At 43.7% G+C, this 25,424-nt stretch overlaps 1 protein-coding gene across 1 annotated transcript in view; it reads left to right on the forward strand.

Annotated features, from left to right (window-relative positions):
- The window catches only part of LOC137563123 (kynurenine/alpha-aminoadipate aminotransferase, mitochondrial-like), a 64,820-nt gene extending 39,748 nt beyond the window's left edge, over nt 1-25,072 (forward strand). Inside the window, exons 7-13 of the mRNA XM_068275236.1 lie at nt 88-170; nt 2,854-2,950; nt 5,790-5,851; nt 6,498-6,562; nt 10,764-10,870; nt 18,063-18,164; nt 24,355-25,072. Of these exons, the coding sequence (XP_068131337.1) occupies nt 88-170; nt 2,854-2,950; nt 5,790-5,851; nt 6,498-6,562; nt 10,764-10,870; nt 18,063-18,164; nt 24,355-24,399 (561 nt within the window). The 3' untranslated portion in view covers nt 24,400-25,072. The remainder of the gene's footprint in view (nt 1-87; nt 171-2,853; nt 2,951-5,789; nt 5,852-6,497; nt 6,563-10,763; nt 10,871-18,062; nt 18,165-24,354) is intronic.
- The last annotated feature ends 352 nt before the right edge of the window (nt 25,073-25,424 follow it).

Genomic DNA, 25,424 nt, shown 5'->3' on the forward strand with positions numbered 1-25,424 from the left:
AATTCACACTGGGTATTAACCTGTAGCCCAGTAAAGAAATGGGATTGTCTTTACCACTCAAACTCTCAAATATATTTTCCTCCCCAGCCCCGGACTCCATCTTTTCTTTCATTGGATGTTGATGGCCGTGTTATTAGAGCAGATTCCATATCAAAAATCATCTCTGCTGGGTAAGTTTGTATCAAACTTTTTTGGGAGCAAGATCTAATTTTGGCAAATGCTCCATCCAGAATTATTGTCCACTCATTCCAGCACCGTCACCCCCATTTAAATCTGCTGCCACAGGAGGTTTTGGGAGCCTGAATGCCACTGAAGATGGGCAGCTCCGTACTGCGTATGCGCGAGAGCTCTCTCACACATGCTCAGTACGGAAAGGCTTGTCTTTGGTCTTTGGCAGCACTAGGGCTCCCGAAGAATCACAGAGCAGTATTCGACTAATGGGTCGAATCACTCTAATGGGGGTAACAGCGCTGGAACAAGAGGACCGTAAGAAGAATGGAAATGCTCTACAGGATCCAGAGCCTTCCCTCTCCATAGGTGAGTACTGTATCTGTTTTTGCTGTTTTTTATTATTATTATTATTTTAAATCCACTTCAAATTTGCTTCAAAATAACTTTTCAACATTCTGCAATTGAAAAAGTACCAAAAAGTAGTGAGAAAAGTACTATCAAAATTATTTGACGTATTTTCTTGCTTGCTGGTGACTTAAAACAGGGGTCCCGTGGTCAGTGGGTCTGGCCTCTTGCTTCCCCCCTCCCTCAGCGGCCGCCGATCCTGTTAGCTTAGCTGGCTTGCCCCAGTATAGGGAGTATAATTGCCCCAGTATAGAGAGTACAGTTACCCCAGTATAGGTAGTATAGTTGACCCCAATGCCTGCTCCCCTCTCCCTCTCCTCCACCCCCAACCCCCCCCCCCCCCCCCCCGCAGCCGTCGCTCGTGTTATCTTCCTATTTTATATTCCCCTCTCCTCCATGCTTGTCATCTTCCTTTGCAGCAGCGCGTCTTGTGCTCATTCTCGATGACAATTTATGGTCAGTTCACATGCCCAAAACAAGAGCTGCTTCCTCTTAATTAATACTCTGTGTTGGCTTCTTGGTTTTTTTTGTTTGTTTTTTTTACAGCAGCTCACACTGCGTTGATTCCTGGTCATTCCAACCTCTCTCCCTTGTCAGAAAGCCAAGCAAGTTTGTCTGTACAACTCAGGGCCGGGCCGAGGCAGAGGCAGAGGCAAGAGAGGCTCCAGCCTCAGGGCGCAGTGTAGGAGGGGGCGCACAACTCACTCAGCTATCATTCTCCTATTGTGTTTAAAGCAGAGAGAAATAAGAAAAGGGCATACATGGCTGTGACTGCAAGCCAGATAACTAGAAATTAAGGTGTGTGGTTGGGTCCCTGGGCCGCCTCTTGGTACAATAGCAATCAGTGTGTGATGCCTGGGGTGGAAGGGATGGAGGGGCACACTTTGGTGTCTCAACCTTGGGTTCTGGAGGACCTCATCCTGGCTCATTGGCAAGCTATCACCCTTAACCACTTAATGGACATCCGAGGCGAAAAAGAAAAACTGAGATAAACAATTGTATCTGTCCTCCTCCTTCTAAAAATGACTTTTAAAGTTACCCCACAGTTTTATTTGATAGTTAAATCAACTTTTTAAACGTTTACTGTCTCATGGCCTTTTCTCAATGACGCATTAATTGAAGTATGCCAGGGCTAAACTATATGAACTTTGACCTTTTTATCTCTTTCCTGCTCTTAGAAGCCATTTACTGCCACAAAAGTGTTTTATGGCTGCAATTCCTCATCAGTGAGGGTTACGCTATAATCCGACCCAGTCCCGACCCGGACAGGAACTTCCACTTGCATACCTGATTTTTAACTTTTTCAGGCAGACAAAGAAAAAAAAGGAACACAGCCTAGTTATTTGTGTGCTAGGCACTGTACATACCCATGTCTGTCTCATCATGTCACATGTCACCTCGTGAGTCCTTTAAGCACCATAGGCTTACACCCCCCTAGTGACCATGGCCAGGCTATTTTTTACAATTCAGTGCTCTGCGGCTTTAAAAGCTCGCTGCAGAGCCATACAACCGAGCACACAAATCAATTCCCCTCTTTTCTTGCCACCGACAGAGCTTTCTGTTGGTGGCATCTGATCACTGCTGGCAGGTGTTTTTTCTTTTTTTTTCATTAATTTCTAAAGATTTTCTCTTTGATTAAATGTATGTTTTTATTATTTAAATTCCTCCCCCTCATCTCCCCCCCCCCCCCAAGCGATCCAATCAGTGATCACCTCTCATAGGCATCAGTTTATGAGAGGGGATCACATTGTGGGCCACTCGAGGGGACAGCTTTGTTATAGCGCAAGGATCGCAGCGCTGTTTACATGAAGAAAAGCCTTTTTTTTTCTTTTGACAGCCTGCTAGCCACGATCGCGGGCTAGCAGGCTGTTTACAGAGTAGAGCTCCGTAACTAAAGCAGGGATGCGCTTTAGTTTCCCCCAGGACTTGACGCCAATCAGTGTTACGCAGTCCTGGGGGAGCCACCTTGCGGCCGCCGATCGGCATTAGGCAGTCGTAAGGTGGTTAAAAATTCATGGGTCCTATCAAATAATAATAAAAAAAATCATGCATTATTTTAGTAGTACATAGGTTTAAACCCTCAGTTCACACCTCACCATGTACATTTGTTATGGTAAGTACTTTATTTGTATTTGTTTGTTTTTGTGTGTATTTTATCATTTCAAATAAATAATAAACTGGTAAAAGAATGTCATATATGCAGTATATTTAGTGTATGGTTATACATTCTGTTGTTTCTCTGTGAAAACAATCTTTCTTTTTATTATTTTTCTATAGATTACGGATTGGCTTTTTAACAGGCCCCAAACCACTTATTGACAGAGTAATACTGCACATTCAGGCATCCACGTTCCATACAAGCACCTTTACTCAGGTACCTATATGAAATGTCAGTAAACAAGACTGCACTTCATAGTCTTACCATTTTCCCACAAGCATGCTGCTAAGCCATTCATTATAATTCAGTACATGGATTCACTTACCCAGGCAGTTATCTGTAGCAGGCAGGTCAATGAACAATGATAGGTGAAATGTGGCACATCATATACAACTTTTATTACTGCATAAAAATGGAAAGAGTCGAAAGCATCAGTTCAGAATTTTGGAGCTTGTCATTGCAGTTGCTTGCTGCATTTACTGTGTGTGTGTATTTGTTGTTCATAAATCCAGGACAACCTGAGTTTATTTAACCACTTGCCGCATACCGCGCGTCGGCAGTATTGCGTCGCCAGCTGCAGGCTGATTAATCAGGAAGCAGCCGCTCGCGCGAGCGGCTGCTTCCTGTCAATTCACGGCGGGGGGCTCCGTGAATAGCCTGCGGGCCGCCGATGGCGGCTCGCAGGCAAAATGTAAACACAAGCGGAAATAATCCGCTTTGTTTACATTGTACGGCGCTGCTGCGCAGCAGCGCCGTAAGGCAGATCGGCGATCCCCGGCCAATCAGCGGCCGGGGATCGCCGCCATGTGACAGGGGACGTCCTGTCACTGGCTGCACAGGACGGATAGCGTCCTGTGCAGCCCCGATCCCCAGAGGAGACAGATAGGAGAGGGAGGGGGAGAATGTCGCCGCGGAGGGGGGCTTTGAGGTGCCCCCCCGCAACACCCATCAGGCAGGAGCGATCAGACCCCCCCAGCACATCATCCCCCTAGTGGGGAAAAAAGGGGGGCGATCTGGTCGCTCTGCCTGCACCCTGATCTGTGCTGGGGGCTGCACAGCCCACCCAGCACAGATCACCTAAAACAGCGCTGGTCCTTAAGGGGGGGTAAAGGGTGGGTCCTCAAGTGGTTAAAAAAAAAAACAACAATGGCATACCTAGGGAATTTGGCACCTGGTGCTGACTATGTATGTGCTATATAAATACACAATAATAATATGGTAGGACATTAGACTATGACTATGATAAAACTAGATTGTGAGCTCTTCTGAGGATAGTCAGAAGGGGGATGCATAGGAGGAAGGGGGGGGGGGTAAAGAGGCAGAGCCACAAGACAGAGAGCCTGGTGGGAGAGTAGAAATGGCAGGAAGACCTCTCACCAGGACTGCAGACCTCACCAGTGCTGTGAGCACCTGCAGCCCTATGCTAGGTATGCCACTGATAAAATAAAAAAAATGTTCTCACTATGAGCTCCTGCATTAAACTGCATGAAACATATGAAACAGTGGCATAACAACATGAGGAGCAACCCTTGCAGCTGCTGGGATGCCCAGTGCAAAAGAGAGCCCTGGCTTCCCATTTATCCAGGGGACCCCTTTCTGAGCAGCAGCTCCACCTTTCCCCCATGCAGAGCAGCACGTAACAGAGGAGGTACTGTAAACCCGCTCCAGCTTCAGGTTTCCTCTTGAGTGTAGTTGGACATGCTTTTTTACTTCCCCATCCTGTTCCTAACTTTTGCATGGCATCATGTGCTAGAAACCTTGGAACCGGTATGGCAAAGCATGAGAAAATTCAACTGTACTGAAAAGGAGAGCAAGCACTGGAACAAATATACCTCCTCCACTGTGTGGAGGCAATGGTCACATAACTTTTTATGGGTGGGGAAGGAAATAGTGGCTATACAAGTTAGAGGGCAGGGATGGGAGAATGGTGATATAGCACATGTTGGGTGGGAGGTGGAAAAAGTGGCTACACTTGTTAAAGCAAGGGAGCAATGGTGAAAGCATATTTTATAGAAGGGTGCACTTGTTATTGGAACAAGTGGCTTAATTTCTTAGGGGGGTGGAAGCATGAGTGATGAGGCACCACATGTTATAGTGATAGGAGTCAAAGAGAGCTCGTGAAGAATAAATCACATTTTTTTAATTGAGATAGAACCATACAACGTCATATAAAATGCCAAATATCCCCGCATATGGGCTGACATTAGTAAAGTGTAGGGGGGGGGGGGGGTGGCTGTGTATCCTTGTGTGAGATACAGCAGGACCCCATATAGAGAACTGGCGTTGTGCATGCTGCGGCATGCATATCTACCAGTCCTTATTCCACCTTGCATCCACGTATCTACCCAACATATTATGAACTGGCCACTAGAGCTCCAGGCTCACTTTGGTCATGACAGTGAGTTTGGAGCTCTAGCAGCCAATAAAGAAGCTGCCAGAGACTTGAGGACTGGAGCAGGAGAAAACTCTGCACACATCGGCACACTCCAATCTGCGCCTGCATGGGGGGCTAGAGCAGCACATTGGGGGGTTGACATTTTGACCCCCAAATTTTGGGTGTAAAGTGGAGGGGGGGGGCTGTGTATCCTTGTGTGAGATACAGCAGGACCCCATATAGAGAACTGGCGTTGTGCGTGCTGCGGCATGCATATCTACCTGTCCTTATTCCACCTTGCATCCACGTATCTACCCAACAAATTATGAACTGGCCACTAGAACTCCAGGCTCACTTTGGTCATGACAGTGAGTTTGGAGCTCTAGCAGCCAATGCAGAAGCTGCCAGAGAGACTTGAGGACTGGAGCAGGAGAAAACTCTGCACACATCGGCACACTCCAATCTGCGCCTGCATGGGGGGCTAGAGCAGCACATTGGGGGGTTACTGTATCAACGGCCAATATCTTTTGGCCTATTTTTTAGGCCAAGACGCAAGAGGGGGGCTTATCTGCGGGTGGGCCTATTTTATTTAAAATAAAGTGCCAAGCCTTCACCCAAGAGTGTTTTCATTTTATGTTATCTTCATTTTAATGAAAAACTGAAACTTTTGTCTAATTTCAGGTTATGCTATTTCAGCTTCTTCAAAAGTGGGGTATGAAAGGCTTCCTAGAACACATTGATCGGTAATGGTAACATTAACTTAGACTTTGAGTTTAGGTGGCCATACATCTATAGACTTTGTGGCCAATTGAGCATCAGATTCAATCATTATCAAATTATAAATGACATTATAATTATCAAATCTGATGAAAAACAGTGCTGCCAAGAGCATGTACTGACGGAAACCCCCAGCTGTTGTCCCTCCCACCTAATCTTTGTGAATGTAAAAGGCTCTTGTTTCAACCAGAGATTTTCAAACATATTGGTAATTTTTTAATAAATATTTTATCATTGTACACTCTGTGTAGAGGCATTCCCCATGAAATAAGTGGAGTTTATTATAAGGCTAAGTAATGGAGATATGGGTACACCGCATCACACATTTCAGTGACATGCAGGACTCTACTAGTTGTAAGTTAATATTTTAAGCATATTCAGTCAATCTCAACAAATCTAACTGAAAGCTTTTCTTTGCCACGTTGTCAGCTAATTTTGAGCAGTCTTGAGAAATACAAAATTAGTGCAGTGATACTGCAATCAGTCAACTACTGACCCATATGGCCACCTTGACGGAGAGATCTTCTCATGCAAGGCAAGCCATGTGTTTTGTGTAATCAGCTTAGAGTGAATACATTTATCAATGTTTATTAACATTTTTGAAACTTTCAGTGTTGTAAATTTCTACAAGATGCAGAGGGATGCCATGCTTGCCTCTGCTGATAAGCATCTATCAGGTTGGTGAACTGTTGAATAAATTAATGGCACATTCATTAATGGTTTTCAAATCTGTATGTTGTGTTAAATAAAGACTAGCCAGTGTAATCTAAAGGTGCCGATTAAAGCGGAACTGAAAGGTCCTAAATAAAAAATAAAAAAAAGACGTGACATACCGATCTTCCATTCCCCTGCCATGGCTCACTTTCACTTCTTGCAGGCCGTGTCCACTGTGCCTGCACAACCCTCGGGCATCCTCGTTCACACCCCCATCACCGGGAGCATACTGCATTGGCGCAGCAGAGATTTTCTCGTACTGCGCCTGCAAGGACACTCCTGGCCACACGAGAAGAAAAGTGAGCCGCGGCGGGGGAACAGAGGCTTGGTATGTTAGGGCATGGGCACAGGTTGGCTGCAGGGGGCTGGCAGAAGCCCAAGGTAAGTGAAACTCTTATTTTTTAGGACCTTTCAGTTCCACTTTAACAATCCAAATTCCCAAACGACTGACTGTCTGATCTGATCGTTGTGATCAATTGGACACGATAATTTCGGTCCACCAATGGAGGGGAAAATGATCTGATCAGACTAAAACAATCATTCCAAAATTTGGCTTAATAAAACAATCAATAAAATGATTGTTTCTCGTAAATTGGCACCATTAAGGACACCCAATCTGGTCGATCATACAGTTAATCGTTCAGGGGATTGTATCGTTAATGGGCACCTTAAGTGTTATTATTTATTTCCTAGCTGTATAAAAGATATTTTTGTTGATTACTACCTGGGCTAATAACCTCAGTAAACCGAGGCTGGTCATGCACAGGCAAACATCTCCCTGTACAAAGCAACTGTTATATTGAAAAGTATATATATATACAGTGGAGGAAATAATTATTTGACCCCTCACTGATTTTGTAAGTTTGTCCAATGACAAAGAAATGAAAAGTCTCAGAACAGTATCATTTCAATGGTAGGTTTATTTTAACAGTGGCAAATAGCACATCAACAAGAAAATCGAAAAAATAACCTTAAATAAAAGATAGCAACTGATTTGCATTTCACTGAGTGAAATAAGTTTTTGAACCCTCTAACAATAAAAGACTTAATACTTAGTGGGAAAACCCTTGTTTGCAAGCACAGAGGTCAAACGTTTCTTGTAATTGATGACCAAGTTTGCACACATTTTAGGAGGAATGTTGGTCCACGCCTCTTTGCAGATCATCTCTAAATCCCTAAGGTTTCGAGGCTGTCTCTGTGCAACTCTGAGCTTGAGCTCCCTCCATAGGTTTTCTATTGGATTAAGGTCCGGAGACTGACTAGGCCACTCCATGACCTTAATGTGCTTCTTCTTGAGCCACTCCTTTGTTGCCTTTGCTGTATGTTTTGGATCATTGTCGTGCTGGAACACCCATCCACGACCCATTTTCAGTTTCCTGGCAGAGGGAAGGAGGTTGTCGTTCAGGATTTCACGATACATGGCTCCGTCCATTTTCCCATTAATGCGATTAAGTTGTCCTGTGCCCTTAGCAGAAAAACACCCCCAAAGCAAAATGTTTCCACCCCCATGCTTGACGGTGGGGACGGTGTTTTGGGGGTCATAGGCAGCATTTTTCTTCCTCCAAACACAGCGAGCTGAATTAATGCCAACGAGCTCTATTTTGGTCTCATCAGACCACAGCACCTTCTCCCAGTCACTCACAGAATCATTCAGGTGTTCATTGGCAAACTTCAGACGGACCTGCACATGTGCCTTCTTGAGCAGGGGGACCTTGCGAGCCCTGCAGGATTTTAATCCATTGCGGTGTAATGTGTTTCCAATGGTTTTCTTGGTGACTGTGGTCCCTGCTAATTTGAGGTCATTCACTAACTCCTACCGTGTAGTTCTAGGATGCTTTTTCACCTTTCTCAGAACCATTGACACCCCACGAGGTGAGATCTTGCGTCGAGCCCCAGAGCAAGGTCAATTGATGGTCATTTTGTGCTCCTTCCATTTTCGAACAATCGCACCAACAGTTGTCACCTTCTCTCCCAGCTTCTTGCTAATGGTTTTGTAGCCCATTCCAGCCTTGTGCAGGTCTACAATTTTGTCTCTGACATCCTTGGACAGCTCTTTGGTCTTTCCCATGTTGGAGAGTTTGGAGTCTGCTTGATTGATTGATTCTGTGGACAGGTGTCTTTTATACAGGTGACTAGTTAAGACAGGTGTCCTTAATGAGGGTGACTAATTGAGTAGAAGTGTCTAACCACTCTGTGGGAGCCAGAACTCTTAATGGTTGGTAGGGGTTCAAAAACGTATTTCACTCAATGAAATGCAAATCAGTTGCTATCTTTTATTTAAGGTTATTTTTTCGATTTTCCTTTTGATGTGCTATTTGCCACTGTTAAAATAAACCTACCATTGAAATGAAACTGTTCTGAGACTTTTCATTTCTTTGTCATTGGACAAACTTACAAAATCAGTGAGGGGTCAAATAATTATTTCCTCCACTGTATATATATATATATATATATATATATATATATATATATACATATATATATATATATATATATATATATAAAAATCAATGTATGTAGCTCTGGCCCAAAGTGGCAAATACAAAATCCATTTACAAAACTGTCTGTTTATACACATCTTACTGTCCCTTTACATTAATGGCATGTCATCCTCAGTCTGTGTGGTATAGATTATCAAATTGAAAGATTCACACCAGTTAAGAGTGGTTGCTGGTGCAGGATCCGGGTAGCAATGGTATCAAGACAATAAACAAGACAGCAGCACCATATGGTTCATGCTGGACGTAATACGTCACTTTCGGGATGCCTGCGATTGACTTATACTTGAGCATTTTGATTGCCCAAGGCAACGACATGGGCGGTCACTCAAGCTGAAGGTTGAGACCTGATTAGTTCAGCAGTTGGGGCAGTAGGGTTACACCCACTTCCAGAGGACACAGCGATCTGCACACTATGACTCCTGTCATGACAGGACAGTGGTGACAGGTATGTTAAAGAGAGTGACTGAGCCAATATGTTTTAAAGGTAACACCTAATGGTTTTCTGATTATCTCCCACCCCACCCGGTAGGGGGCAGGTCACTGGAAAATTGAGGTGTGGTTTGTTCAGTGATGATTTTATATTCTGTTGTTTTGCACATGTACATGGTTATTGTCTGCCTATGCCTTAAAGGGAAGATCCACGGTGGGGGGAAAAAATAAAAATGCACATCCACTTACCTGGGGCTTCCTCCAGCCCGTGGCAGGCAGGACGTGCCCTCGCCGCCGATCCGCAGGCTCCCGGTCTCCTCCGACGCCTGCGCAGTACAGCCCGGAGGACTTCCGTTGACGTCAGCACATCCGCGTGAGGCACATTTTGGAGCCCAGAAGAGCCCGACCTGGCAGCCGGCCTGGCCAGGTCGGGTGCGCCACCGGAGGAGACCGTAGCCTGCGGAGCGGCGGCGAGGGCACGTCCTGCCTGCCACGGGCTGGAGGAAGCCCCAGGTAAGTGGATGTGCATTTTTATTTTTTTCCCCCCACTGTGAACCTTCCCTTTAAAGAGAAACTGTAACCAAGAACTTCATCCCAATCAGTAGCTGATGCCCCCTTTCCCATAAGAAATCTTTACCTTTTCTCTAATAGATCATCAGGACCATGGTACTGACATCGCACTGTGGGAGCATTGTTGCATTGTGGGAAATAACAGCTGTTTTTAGCTGTCAAAAAAGCAAGCAGCATCTCCTTCCACTGACATCACCTGCCAGCAGTAAAAATGTCATCATGTGATAAATGTCAGACTGTAAATCAGGGAGAGGAAAGCTTTTACAATGGGCAAACACTGACTAAATCATTTATACATAATTATTGTAAAAAGTATTGTTCATTGCGTTATTTTCACTGGAGTTCCTCTTTAACAAAGAGGACCTTGGTGGCTCCCAAATGATCGTCGGCTGTGACAGTTAGATGTCATAATATGTGTGTTGTAACAATAAAAGGTTTGTTCATTCTTGGAATAAGCCTGTGTGCGGACCCATCCTTCAATTGTGTGGTATAGACTGCCTCTGCTGTGAACTAACTGCACTCTGTGCTCATCTCTCTTATTTCCACTTCTTTGCAAAAACTTCCCACTTCAATGGAGTCACTGTAGTAATTTTACAAACTTTGATCCGACTAAAAAAATGTGTTGTCATTAATTTTGTTTACATTACTTTACTTTTATGCAAAGGTTTGGCTGAGTGGAACATTCCATCTGCAGGCATGTTCCTGTGGATGAAGGTCAAAGGCGTGCCTGACACACATCAAATGATCATGCAAAAAGCTGTAAGCGAAGAGGTAAACTTTCAGTGGTTGAAAAGGTTTTGCATGTTGTAATTTAATCTTGCCATTGGTGTATAGATTATAAATTAAGTTAGTGCCAGTGTCAGCAACAGGGCCGGTGTAAAGAACCCCGGGGCCCTGGGGCAAGCTGAAGCAGTGGGCCTCCTATTCCTCACCCCATAGCCCCCCCCCCCCCCCCCCCCCCCCCCGCAGATAAACAGTATCCCACTGCACACCGTTGAACACAGGCATGCTGCACATACACACACACACACACACACACCAAACAAACAAACAAACAAACAAACAAACAAACAAACAAACACACACACACACACACACACGCACGCACACACACACACCAGCAGAAATAAAAGTTTGATTTGATCCTTTCCTCCCGTTGCAGATGTGCCCTGCCCTGCTCATTCTTATCCATGCAATTTTCCCCTCCTGTCCTCTCTCTCCTCCCTCCCTCCCATGAATCATTCAAGCAGCGGCAGTCACTCACTATCTGTCCCGTTCGCAGCGCTGGGGTCTACAGTGTCGGCATTCTCCTGTGTAGTAAGGTCACAGGTCTTCACATGATGATGTCATCAAGGGGGGCCCACAGGAGAATGCCGACACTGTAGACCCCAGCGCTGCCAACGGGAGAGATAGTGAGTGACTGCCGCTGCTTGAAAGATTCATGGGAGGGAGGGAGAGAGAGGACAGGAGAGGAGTGCAGCATCTATCTGTTGCCAGCGGGACATTCAGGAGGAGAGGGGCCTCGTGGAGCAGTGGGGAAAGAACAGTTGCCAGAGTCTGGCAGTGCAGGGGCCCCTGCAGAGGTCGGGGCCCTTGGGCAATTGCCCCTTTGCCTCAATGGCAGCTCCGGCCCATTAAGATATGGGTTATATCTTAATAGTTAGGCATCATTAGTTTGGAGGGATAAGGAAAAGGGCAAGTTATGGATTGGGGAGGTTAATATTAGACATATGGGAAGTGTAAGTACTAGGCTAAATTAAAGGATACGCGAGGTGACATGTGACATGATGAGATAGACATGTGTATTTACAGTGCCTAGCACACAAATAACTATGCTGTGTTTTTTTCTTTCTCTGCCTGAAAGAGTTGAACATCAGGTATGTAAGTGGCAGTTCCTGTCTAAGTCAGGACTGGGTCAGACTACAGTGTGACCCTCACTGATAAGAAATTACAACTATAAAACACTTTCCTAGCAGAAAATGGCTTCTGAGAGCAGAAAAAAAGAGGTAAAAAGGCTCAATAGTTCATAGATTTTAGCTCTGGCATACTTCAATGAATGTGTCATTGAGCAAAAACAATAAAACTGTGAAAACTTAAAAAGTAGATTTAAATATAAAATAAAACTGTGGCATATCTTAAAAAGTCATTTTTAGGACAAGGAGGTTAGATACAATTAATTATTTCATTAGTTTATTTTCACCCTGGGTGTCCTTTAAGAATTTCAGACAGTGACAGTAAAAATTACCAGATTAGGTTGGGGTTATGTGTAGTTTTACTAGTATTAGGGATTGTGTTAAGTGTAATGGTTAAGCTCAGGTGAAATGTTTGTGGCTAGTGTTAAGGTGCTAGACTGGATAGAATGAGTGCTGTGAAGCTGGGCATCCGGGACATGGTGCTCGATGATTGATTCCTCTCCCCGGAAGAAAAAGCGACTGCTTCTCTCGGAAGCCTCGCTTTTTCTGCCTCTTACATCCCCCTACGTCCCTCTAAGCATACATGTTACGCTTAGAGTGACGTCATGTAAACAAACTCAAGGTTGCCATCTTGTGGCCAAAAAATAAAACTACATCTACATGTAAAAAAAATAAACACATATTTACATAAAAAAATTACTATTTACATCCCACCCTCCCAAAAATACCCAAATAAAATGTTTCATAAAAAAACAAAAAAACATTACAATAAAAAAAAAATAAGCACGTAAATATTTATAAGGCTCTAAACTTATTAAATATCAATGTAAAGATGAAATATTTCTATTTTTTTTAATTATAGGCTTGTAAATAGTGATGGATGCAAAACAGAAAAAAATGCACTTTTATTTCCAAATAAAATATTGTAACCATACATTGTGATAGGGACATAATTTAAACGGTGTAATATCCGGGACTATTAGGCAAATACAATACGTGGGTTTTAATTATGGAGGCATGTATTATTTTAAAACTATAATGGCCGAAAACTAAGAATGATTTTATTTTTATTAATGAAAGCTTTAATAAACTAAGTAACACCAACAAATGCTGAGTTAAGTTCAATTGGTACAACATGTCATAATGATCACAGGAGGGGAAATATTCATATGTCCGGTCTGTACATAGTGTCTCAACCTGGAAAATGGGGGATTTTAGACTACCCTACTGACATTCCAGGGAGTACAATGATAATAAGTACACCAAAATTCATTGAATATTAACAACCGGCGTTAAAGAGAAAGTTATAAGCACAATAGAAAAGAAAAAGGAAAAACAGAACAACCAGGGTATCATGTGGGTCCTGAAAAGCAGCTAGGTCATAGAAACCACAAAAAAAGAAAAGGAAGTGGTAATAATATCTACAATGTCCAGGAAGTATAGTTCTCATATAATATGAAAAATCAACTAGGTTCACTAAGTTGTCTATAGGTTTTCCAATTCGCCCAAATAGAGTCAAATCTGGCAAGATTCTCAATGCTAAAGTAACACACACTATCCATAAGCATAATCCTATCAAGCCTCTGTGGTACCAAAGAGAAGTCGAGAGTGAGGGATTTCCATTGGAAGGCAATACACCACTGAGCAGCAAGGAGCATATACAGTATCTATACAATGTACGGTGGGAGCCAGGTACATCCTCATTAGAGGTATACAAGAGAGCTTGGGGGGCAGTTAAGGAAATCGGGAATCCAAACACCTCATGGGCCATAGTCTTCCAGTTCTCACAAAATCTTTTGACCTTGGGGCATTCCCAAAATACATGTACTAGTGTGCCCATAGTTCCACAAGAATGGAAGCAGTCAGCAGACACAGTAGGGTAACATTTATGTACAGTTGTGTTCGAAATTATTCAACCCCCACTGAAATTGAGTGTTTTGGCCAGTTTGACATTGATTTTGATCATTTCAGTCATCTTGTTTACAATTAAATCAAAGAGGCACTTGTAAGTCAGACAAATATAACCCCAAAACTTTTGTGGTAGTGTTCTGTGGACTGATGAAACAAAATTAGAACTGTTTGGGCCCATGGATCAATGCTATGCTTGGAGGAGGAAGAACAAGGCCTATGAAGAAAAGAACACCTTGCCTACTGTAAAGCATGGCGGGGGGTCAATCATGCTTTGGGGCTGTTTTGCTTCTGCAGGTAGTGTTGGGCGAACACCTAGATGTTCGGGTTCACGAACGTTCGCCGAACATCGCCGCGATGTTCGGGTGTTCGCGCCGAACTCCGAACATAATGGAAGTCAATGGGGACCCGAACTTTCGTGCTTTGTAAAGCTTCCTTACATGCTACATACCCCAAATTTGCAGGGTATGTGCACCTTGGGAGTGGGTACAAGAGGGAAAAAAATATTTGAAAAAGAGCTTATAGTTTTTGAGAAAATTGATTGTAAAGTTTCAAAGGAAAAACTGTCTTTTAAATGTGGAAAATGTCATGTTTCTTTGCACAGGTAACATGCTTTTTGTCGCCATGCAGTCATAAATGTAATACAGAGAAGAGGTTCCAGGAAAAGGGACCGGTAACGCTAACCCAGCACAAGCAGCAGAACACGTGATGGAACAGGAGGAGGCGCAGGAGGAGAAGGCCACGCTTTTTGAGACACAACATCCCAGGCCTTGCATGAGGACAAATAGCGTGCGGATATAGCAATGCTTTTTGCCGCCATGCAGTCATAAATGTAATAAAGATGAGAGGTTCAATAAACAGGGACCGGCAACGCTAACCCAGCAGCAGCAGCACACGTGATGGAACAGGAGGAGGCGCAGGAGGAGAAGGCCACGCTTTTTGAGACGCAACCCAGGCCTTGCATGAGGACAAAAAGCGTGCGGATATAGCAATGCTTTTTGCCGCCATGCAGTCATAAATGTAATAAAGATGAGAGGTTCAATAAACAGGGACTGGAAACGCTAACCCAGCAGCAGCACACGTGATTGAACAGGAGGAGAAGGCCACGCTTTTTGAGACACAACATCCCAGGCCTTGCATGAGGACAAATAGCGTGCGGATATAGCAATGCTTTTTGCCGCCATGCAGTCATAAATGTAATAAAGATGAGAGGTTCAATAAACAGGGACTGGAAACGCTAACCCAGCAGCAGCACACGTGATTGAACAGGAGGAGAAGGCCACGCTTTTTGAGACACAACATCCCAGGCCTTGCATGAGGACAAATAGCGTGCGGATATAGCAATGCTTTTTGCCGCCATGCAGTCATAAATGTAATAAAGATGAGAGGTTCAATAAACAGGGACCGGCAACGCTAACCCAGCAGCAGCAGCACACGTGATGGAACAGGAGGAGGCGCAGGAGGAGAAGGCCACGCTTTTTGAGACACAACATACCAGGCCTTGCGTGAGGACAAATAGCGTGCGGATATAGCAATGCTTTTTGGCGCCATGCAGTCATAAATGTAATAAAGATGAGAGGTTCAATAAACAGGGACCGGCAACACTAACCCAGCAGCATATAGTGTGCTATATAGTGTGGCTGAGCGAGCAGTGTACTACTGTTCCCAGCAGACACAGAGTGGCAGTAAACACAATGCTATATAGTGTGGCTGAGCGAGGTACACAGAGTGGCAGTAAACACAATGCTATATAGTGTGGCTGAGCGAGCAGTGTACTACTGTTCCCAGCAGACACAGAGTGGCAGTAAACACAATGCTATATAGTGTGGCTGAGCGAGGTACACAGAGTGGCAGTAAACACAATGCTATATAGTGTGGCTGAGTGAGCGGTGTACTACTGTTCCCAGCAGCGACACACAATGACTGGGGGGACCCTGGCTAGCGTGGCTGGAGCGCGAACTACCCTGCCTGCCTACCCAAAGCTAAACCCACAGACAAATGGCGGAGATATGACGTGGTTCGGGTATTTATTTACCCGAACCACGTGACCCGTTCGGCCAATCAGAGTGTGTTCAGGTCCGAACCAAGTGACCCGTTCGGCCAATCACAGCGCTAGCCGAACGTTCGGGGAACGTTCGGCCATGCGCTCTTAGTTCGGCCATGTGGCCGAACGGTTTGGCCGAACACCATCAGGTGTTCGGCCGAACTCGAACATCACCCGAACAGGGTGATGTTCTGCAGAACCCGAACAGTGGCGAACACTGTTCGCCCAACACTATCTGCAGGTACAGGGAAGCTTCAGCGTGTGCAAGTACCATGAATTCTCTTCAGTACCAGGAGATATTGGATAAAAATGTGATGCAGTCCATCACAAACCTGAGGCTTGGGAGACGTTGGACCTTTCAACAGGACAATGATCCCAAGCATACCTCCAAGTCCACTAGAGCATGGTTGCAGATTAAAGGCTGGAACATTTTGGAGGGGCCATCGCAGTCACCAGACTTAAATCTGATTGAGAACCTCTGGTGGGACTTAAAGAAAGCAGTTGCAGAGCGCAAGCCTAAGAATGTGACTGAACTGGAGGTTTTTGCCCATGAAGAATTGGCTTAGATACCCGTAGATCGCTGCAAGACACTTGTATCAAGCTATGCTTCACGTTTAAAAGCTGTTCTAACTGGAAAAGGATGTTGTACTAAGGACTAAGAATGAATGTCACTTGGGGGTTGAATAAAACTGATAATGATGTGAGCACAGAAAAGACATTTGTGGTTATTTCATTATAAATGTTATGTTATATTTGTCTGCCTTACAAGTGCCTCTTTGATTTAATTGTAAACAAGATGACTGAAATGATCAAAATCAACGTCACACTGGCCAAAACACTCAATTTCAGTGGGGGTTGAATAATTTTGAACACAACTGTAATTTATTAGGGGTATGATACCATCGAAGGAGGAGCTTAATTGCTGTGTCTTTAACAATATTAGATTTGACCACTGTGGAGATGGAAGCACAGGAAATCGACCAATCCGATTGTGAAATCTGAATACCCACTTCCTGTTCCCAAGCTCTCATATATAACATTTTCTCGTCAGAGTTACATCTAAGCAATAAAGCGTCGAGCAAAGAAATAAGACCTTTAGGCCTGGGAGAGCCATAGTATAGAGTCTCAAACATCTTGAGTTCGTTATTGGGGGGGGGGGGGGGGAGGGAAAATGAGAACCATAAAAATGTTGAATTTGGCAATAACGAAAAGCTTCACTTAGAGGGGAATCACAACCAAATCTAAAAATAGAAAAGGAGATAAATAACCAGAACTTGTTAGCTGTGGTTAATCCTCGTTCTCTCCACCACGAAAACTGTTGTGGGCTGTGAAAAGCAGGGGGAAAACGAGGATTTCCCAGAAAGGAAAATCTGGAGGAGGGGAAAGATATTAGGTCAAATTGAGGGACTACAGACAACCAGAGTTTAGCTAATGATGACACTATACTATTTTTCCAGGAGAGAGAAATTACATCTCGCCTAGTCACCAATTCCGTTTTTTTTTTTCTTATTCTTCCTGTTAAAATGCATTTACAGTAAAGTAGGTCTTAGCAAAATGTACCCCCCAAATAAATCCTAACGGTGGCAGAAAAAACAAGATATAGATCAGTTCATTGTGATAAGTAGTGATAAAGTTATAGGCTAATGAATGGGAGGTGATAATTGCTCGGATGCATAAAGTGAAAACGACTGAGGGCTGATGTGGTTAATTCTTATTCATCCTACCTTACGGAGAGTGAATGTGGTGGGAAAAAGGAGGTGATAGGAGGGAACATTACTGCAAGCCTGCCTCTTCCTGTCTGAACATTTTTTAGCCAGAAGCCTAATTTTTTCAAGAAGTGAATATAACGGGTTTTTTTAAAGCAGTAAATGACAAATTGGCTTTTGTAACACTGTTAACACTGATATGTTATATCAATTTTTTAACAAATATTTTGATTTCTTCTAACATGAAATTGAAGGTTAATTTTACCTGAATACTTAACCATTCTAATTATTGTATACTCCGTTACTTTGTTTTTCTATTAAGCTATTTCTGTAATATATAACTCTACCATATACAACAAAGTATAGAATGTTTGATCTCTTTTTGTGCACAGGTGCTTCTAGTTCCTGGTTCTGATTTCAATATTGACAGTTCAGAGCCCAGTCCTTATGTGAGAGCCTCTTTCTCTTCGTCCACTCCAGAGGAGATGGATTTGGTAAGAAGAGCGATGAAGTATATAAGTGGTTACTGAAATATGAAGAAGCTGTACAAAGACCCAGTGTTTTATTGTTACCCTTTAATTCTTCAGCACAAACAAGCGCTTCCAGTCATCAACCGTAAGCTCATTCTCTCTGTCTTCAGCCAGCGTCAGCAAATTAAAATCTCATCTCTTCATTCCATATAAATAAAATCTTCTCCAGAATGACATGTAGATAAATATTCTATGAGAACTTAGACTGAGCTATAATTACTTTTTATATTTGAACTTTGCTATAGCTGCATTCTGCCTTATATGGAGCTTTTCTACTGAAAATTGTGATGAATGGAACTGCAATGTAGAGATGAGCTGAAATTTTCGAAATTTCGAACTGCTTTTATTACGAATGCGAAATTTAACATTACGACCCAAATTCGTAATTTCGTAATTAATTTTCAAATCGTAATTTACAATTTCGTAATCGAAATTTCACTCCCATAATTACGAATTTCGTGTGTCCAACCGAAATTTTACTTTTTCACGTTTGTAAGGGTTTGTATCCCTCTAGATGCCTAAAATGAATAGCACAGCCAGCCAGCCAGCCACTCCTCCCTCTCTCTCTCTCTCTCTCTCTCTCTCTCTCTCTCTCTCTCTCTCTCTCTCTCTCTCTCTCTCCAGAGATCTGTAGTATTTCAAAACCATACTCACATTCATGACATGTCCAGGGATCAAACCCAGGCCAACCACATGGAAGACAGCTATGCTCACCACCATACCACCAAACACACACTAAATAGACTGCTAACCTAAATCTTACTTGTAGACAGTCATATGAGACACATGCTGGGTGCAGGGCTTTGTGATTGGACCATGGACCATGCGATAGAGTGAGGTGCAAAAATGAAATCATGCCTAGCAGAGGATGGTTTCACAATGCTAAATGCTAGGCTGGCTGTGGTGCAATTGGTTAGTGCATCTGGCTGGTAACAGCAAGGTTACAGGTTCAATTCCATCCAGGCATGTCTTTTCCTTTTGCGTTCAACAGTTGTCCAAACAGAGCCAACAGAGCCCCAGATAGCCATGTAGAGTTAGGTCACAGCTAGCCTGGCTGTGGTGCAATTGGTTAGTGTGTCTGGCTGGTAACAGCAAGGTTACAGGTTCGATTCCATCCAGGCATGTCTTTTCCTTTTGAGTTCAACAGTTGTCCAAACACCGAGCACAAAGTTTTGCATGCGTAAAGTTTTACGCACGCAAAATACCCCATGGGGTTCAATGGCGCAGCGCGCGCACGCAAAAGGAAAAGACATGCCTGGATGGAATCGAACCTGTAACCTTGCTGTTACTAGCCAGACACACTAACCAATTGCACCACAGCCAGGCTAGCTGTGACCTAACTCTACATGGCTATCTGGGGCTCTGTTGGCTCTGTTTGGACAACTGTTGAACGCAAAAGGAAAAGACATGCCTGGATGGAATCGAACCTGTAACCTTGCTGTTACCAGCCAGACACACTAACCAATTGCACCACAGCCAGGCTAGCTGTGACCTAACTCTACATGGCTATCTGGGGCTCTGTTGGCTCTGTTTGGACAACTGTTGAACGCAAAAGGAAAAGACATGCCTGGATGGAATCGAACCTGTAACCTTGCTGTTACCAGCCAGACACACTAACCAATTGCACCACAGCCAGGCTAGCTGTGACCTAACTCTACATGGCTATCTGGGGCTCTGTTGGCTCTGTTTGGACAACTGTTGAACGCAAAAGGAAAAGACATGCCTGGATGGAATCGAACCTGTAACCTTGCTGTTACCAGCCAGACACACTAACCAATTGCACCACAGCCAGGCTAGCTGTGACCTAACTCTACATGGCTATCTGGGGCTCTGTTGGCTCTGTTTGGACAACTGTTGAACGCAAAAGGAAAAGACATGCCTGGATGGAATTGAACCTGTAACCTTGCTGTTACCAGCCAGATGCACTAACCAATTGCACCACAGCCAGCCTAGCATTTAGCATTGTGAAACCATCCTCTGCTAGGCATGATTTCATTTTTGCACCTCACTCTATCGCATGGTCCATGGTCCAATCACAAAGCCCTGCACCCAGCATGTGTCTCATATGACTGTCTACAAGTAAGATTTAGGTTAGCAGTCTATTTAGTGTGTGTTTGGTGGTATGGTGGTGAGCATAGCTGTCTTCCATGTGGTTGGCCTGGGTTTGATCCCTGGACATGTCATGAATGTGAGTATGGTTTTGAAATACTACAGATCTCTGGAGAGAGAGAGAGAGAGAGAGAGAGAGAGAGAGAGAGAGAGAGAGAGAGAGAGAGAGAGAGAGAGAGAGAGAGAGAGAGAGAGAGAGAGAGAGAGAGAGAGAGAGAGAGAGAGAGAGAGAGAGAGAGAGAGAGAGAGAGAGAGAGAGAGAGAGAGAGAGGGAGGGTGTGTTTGGTGGTATGGTGGTGAGCATAGCTGTCTTCCATGTGGTTGGCCTGGGTTTGATCCCTGGACATGTCATGAATGTGAGTATGGTTTTGAAATACTACAGATCTCTGGAGAGAGAGAGAGAGAGAGAGAGAGAGAGGGAGGAGGAGGCTGGCTGGCTGTGCTATTCATTTTAGACATCTAGAGGGATACAAACTTTAAAATACTAAATTTCGTAATCGTAATTACGAAAATTTGCGTAATTTGCGAAAATTACGAAATTCCGATTACTGTTAAAATCGTAATTGTAGTAATTTCGCGAAATTTCGGAAATTCGTAATTAGGTCATTACGCTCATCCCTACTGCAATGTGACCAGCCTTTTTCTCATTTACACTGATCACTTTCCCATCTGTATGTGCACAATTTTCATGTGATCGTTGCTCGATTTCCTCGTGCTCCCATTCACTATATGCAAAATGCATACGTAGTACAAATGCAGCATACAGTACATTTACGTTTTAGGGACAGCAGTTTTATTAATAATCATGGTGTTCTTGTGGTCAGCCAAGTATGGGCGAAAAGGGCAGGGGAAAAACCCTAGCTCTTGATTGTTTCGTTTACTGGATTGTACATTATACCGTGAATATTTGCTGAATGTTCATTTACATGTAATTTTGGAGACGATTATAGTTATATGGAATAGGGTAATCAAGTTTTAATTATAAGCCTGATCCTGGTTGAAGAATTGAACACTAAGAACATGGTTGATCACTGCAGTATGTAAGCGCTTCCAGTCAACAGTGGCGTAGCTAAGGAGCTATGGGCCCTAGTGCAAGTTTTACATTGGGCCCCCCAAGCACTCTATACATAACAACTGATACGGCGCACCAAAACCTGCCAAGGACAACAGTGTCTGAAGTGCAAGAAGGGGAAGGGGAACAGCTTGTTAGGGCCAGTGCGCACCAAAAAGCGCTAGCATAATCGCAAACACTCAGCACTTTTTGAAGTGTTTTTTTTTCTAGGCGATTCTGCGCCTTGCGATTTTTTTCTAAGCATGCCTAGCGATTGTTGGAGCATTTTGCTGTAGCATTTTTTATTTTTTGTTATACTAGAGCTGTTACTGAACACCTTCTGTAACAAAAACGCTTGGAAAATCGCTCTGATCTAGCAGTTTTCAAAGCGATTTTCCACTTTCCTATACTTAACATTGAGGCTGAATCGCCACAGAAATGCTGCAGGACCCGCGTTTGCATTTGGGAGAAAATCACATCACTCTGGTGTGCACCATCCCATTCAAATACATTAGCCAATCGCTTTTCAAAGCGCTGGCGTTTTTAAAAGCGCTCAGAAGCACTCTTGGTGTGCACCAGCCCTTAATAATTATTATCATTCAAGGCATTTATAGAAGTGATTATTACCAGCACAGGACCAATAAAGAGCTAATACTGCAGCTGAGGGAGGGCCCTACAGGGCCCCTCAGGCCCCGGTGTGGTCAAGACCTCTGCAACCACTATTGCTATGCCACTGGCAGTGAAACTCCAAGTGTCCAGAGAAGTGTCACGGCCATTCAGAATGGCAGTACTTCCTCTCCTCCTACAAAAAGCTGCTAAATGACAACTACCAGATATGAGTAATTTTAAAAACCTTCTAATACTTCAGTAAACTGAAAAACTGGGCGCAGAGATTAACTCCAAATATATTTCCTGTATCTCGATGCTTCTTTTCTAATTATTCTAGGATTTCATTGTGTGGGTTAGTCCATTTTACTGCGGGGGGGAGAAGAGCATTACATTTTTGTCATCTGGGGCAAGCCTTCTGGCTCTGTCCAACTGCCACTATAGCACTGACGCTGCAGCATGCATGCTTTCTCCTTTTCTCAAACACCTGGCAAAATACTGTTTTCCTAGCATGTTCCTATGTGATATTATTTATCTTTAATCCATTGTAATGCATTTACTTTGAAGCAAATCAAGGAGATTTGCGAAGGCCACAATGAAATACCTTGTCAGCCCAAACTAGTGCTGGAACCCCTGAAGAGTGGCCTCCCTTCACATGCACACTAGTGAAGTCCTGCTCGGGCTCCTGAGGAAATAGCTGATCAGGTCCATTCTGCTGCACAGGTGGCTCTTTTCGGTGCAACAGTGCAAACCCGCGCCAGCCCAGATTTTTTCAAAGAAAGCCAAGCAGGTCCTTGTTACTGCACCTGTGCGAGTTGTCGACAAGTCTTAGCACTGCAACTGGCCTGCACAGGAGGATGAGGAAAACACCCCCTAGGGGCCCCTTTTGTCATGTCAGGTTCCCTTTTAACAAATAAATGAACCCCATCAACCATATAGCAGGAGTCCCTAGGGTACCCATGCACCTATTCAGTACCTTGTTCCTAGAAATGACTGAGGTAGATATTGTTTAACCACTTCTGGACCTTTGGTCGCATATCTATGCCTCTGTATAATTCACTTGAGGATCAAGGGTGTAGATATGCGTACTGTTTACTTACCGCCACAGTTCACGATCCACGTGCCAATTCCATTCGCCGTGGCATCGCAATCCCCTTCTTCTGTGATCGGGGTATGGGAATCAGCTGTTCCCAACCCCGATCACCGTACCTGTGATGAATAAAAGCCGATGTTATTGAGACGTCAGCTTTTATTCACAAAAACAAAAGTAAACAGATGCATTCACCCCTTCCTGTCTTCTCGGGAACTAAGTCTAGAGCCATCTTGTGGCCAAAAAGTATAAATACACCCAAATACACTATTATTCACTATTAAATAGGAAAATGTCATTTTTATTTTTTTTTAAACCCTTCCACCACTACCCTATAGTTCCCAAAAAAAGTAAAAAAAAAGTCATCATTTAAAAAAAAAAAAAAACATAGTTGCCATGGGGACTTTTTATTATGTATGTCACATATTACTGTTAATTTTGCAAATAAAGTCTTGTAATTAGGGATACAGTATTAAAAATTACAAAACGGAAAAAATACACCTTTATTTCTAGATAAAATATTATCCCCATACATTGTGTTAGGGACACAATTTAAACTTTGTAATAACCAGGACAAATAGGCAAATAAAGTGTGTGGGTTTTATGTATCAAAGCAGGTTTTATTTTTAAGCTAAGTGTACCAGATCTGACTAATTAAAAAGATTTTATACATACCTGGGGCTTCCTCCAGCCCCATCCGCTCCGATCGCTCCCACGCCTCCGTCCTCCGCTGCCCGCAGCTTCGGGGACCGGGTCCCCACACTTCCGGCAGTCTGAGCCAGTCTAGCGTAAGAGAAGTACGCTGTTTGCAGCAGCTGCTGGAGAGATACATAGACGGCGCACTTCTCCTGCATTGCTGGCCGTGACTGATGTCAGTGATGGGACCCAGTTCCCGAAGCAGCGTGCAGCGGAGGATGGTGGTGTGGGAGCGGATGGGGCTGGAGAAAGCCACAGGTATGTATAAAATCTTTTTAATTTGTCAGCTCTGAGTCCCTTTAATGGCTGAAAACTGAGAAATAATGTCTTTTTTTTCCTATTATTCCCAATGCATATAAAGTAAAATAATTCTTAGCAAAAAAGTAGCACCCAAAGAAAGCCTAATTTGTGGCAAAAAAACCAATATATAGATCATTTCAGTGTGATAAGTAACAATAAAGTTATCGGTAAATGAATGGGAGGAGCTCTGAAATGTGAAGATTGTTTTGGTTTTTAAGGGAAAAACCTGTGGTACTGAAGTGGTTAATATCTATTGTATTACCCAACATACTAAATATTCTTCCTGTTCTTGGTCATTCTAGGGATTACAGAGACTGGCATCACTCATCATCGAAGAAAGAAAGTGAAGATGCTGCTTGATATACAGAATTGTCACATAAAATTTCCAGGAAAACTTTATTAAAGGGTACTTGACAATTACAAAATGTGTCCCTGAAATACAGGCAACATAACCTGCCTGGATGTGCAGCCTTCATCTTATAAATTGCGCGCGCACACACACAACAGGTGCATGGCTGGAGATGTTAAACTATACTCAGCACACTGTGCTGTTTGCTCTTACAGCTCCTGTATGCATGTTGAACCTGTCTCTGTGTTATTCACTGCTTCCTTAGATTCTGGTTGCAGAATCCCTACCTGCTACCCTGATCCTGTCTATGCTCTGTTGACCATCAGTCCTGATCTCAGCCTGCTACCTCCTGACCCTGGTCTGCTAACCGGTACTGCATGTTACATTATCCAGTTATGATGCTGGCAGTTTTCCCATTGTGGCAGTTAGGGGGTTCTGCTTTCTACTGCTTGTTAGGGAAAAGCAAGCTCAAACTGTTACCAACGATAAAAACTATGCTGTGAACAGAGCCTAGACTGCATGGCGAAAACAGTACGGAGGTGGATATGGCAGAAAAGCTAGAGCTTGTACTAGGCACAAAGCGCTGATGATATTTTGGTGTGTTAAAATGGGGCCAACACCAAAAATAGATCTACGCTGCATTGCTGGCTAAGGGCCCAGCTTTATGACCGCTTACAGAGTCTCAAGTACACGTGTATTAAACTGTATATATGTACAATAAGCTACATACACGTACAGATATAATAAGTAAAAAAATAAGTTCTTGCAATTTACCTGCAATTTTTGGTTTCTTTTTTGAGTTTTGCTTTCTTCTTAAACTTCTTAGAGGTAATCACGAGTTCAGCTTGGGGTGGAAAAAACATGCCAGGAGCTACCGCTTACCCTGAGCTGAACTCGTGGTAACCGCCGGGAGGTTTATGCAGAGCAAAGCGCGCAGCGGGCATTTTCACTCACCTCCCGGGGGATCCCCGCGTGGGCCGCCATTCTTCTTCCTCTCCTCTGAGGCTCTGCTTCCCCCTCGTG

This window comes from Hyperolius riggenbachi, chromosome 1 (genome assembly GCF_040937935.1).
Source record: "Hyperolius riggenbachi isolate aHypRig1 chromosome 1, aHypRig1.pri, whole genome shotgun sequence".
NCBI lineage: Eukaryota > Metazoa > Chordata > Amphibia > Anura > Hyperoliidae > Hyperolius > Hyperolius riggenbachi.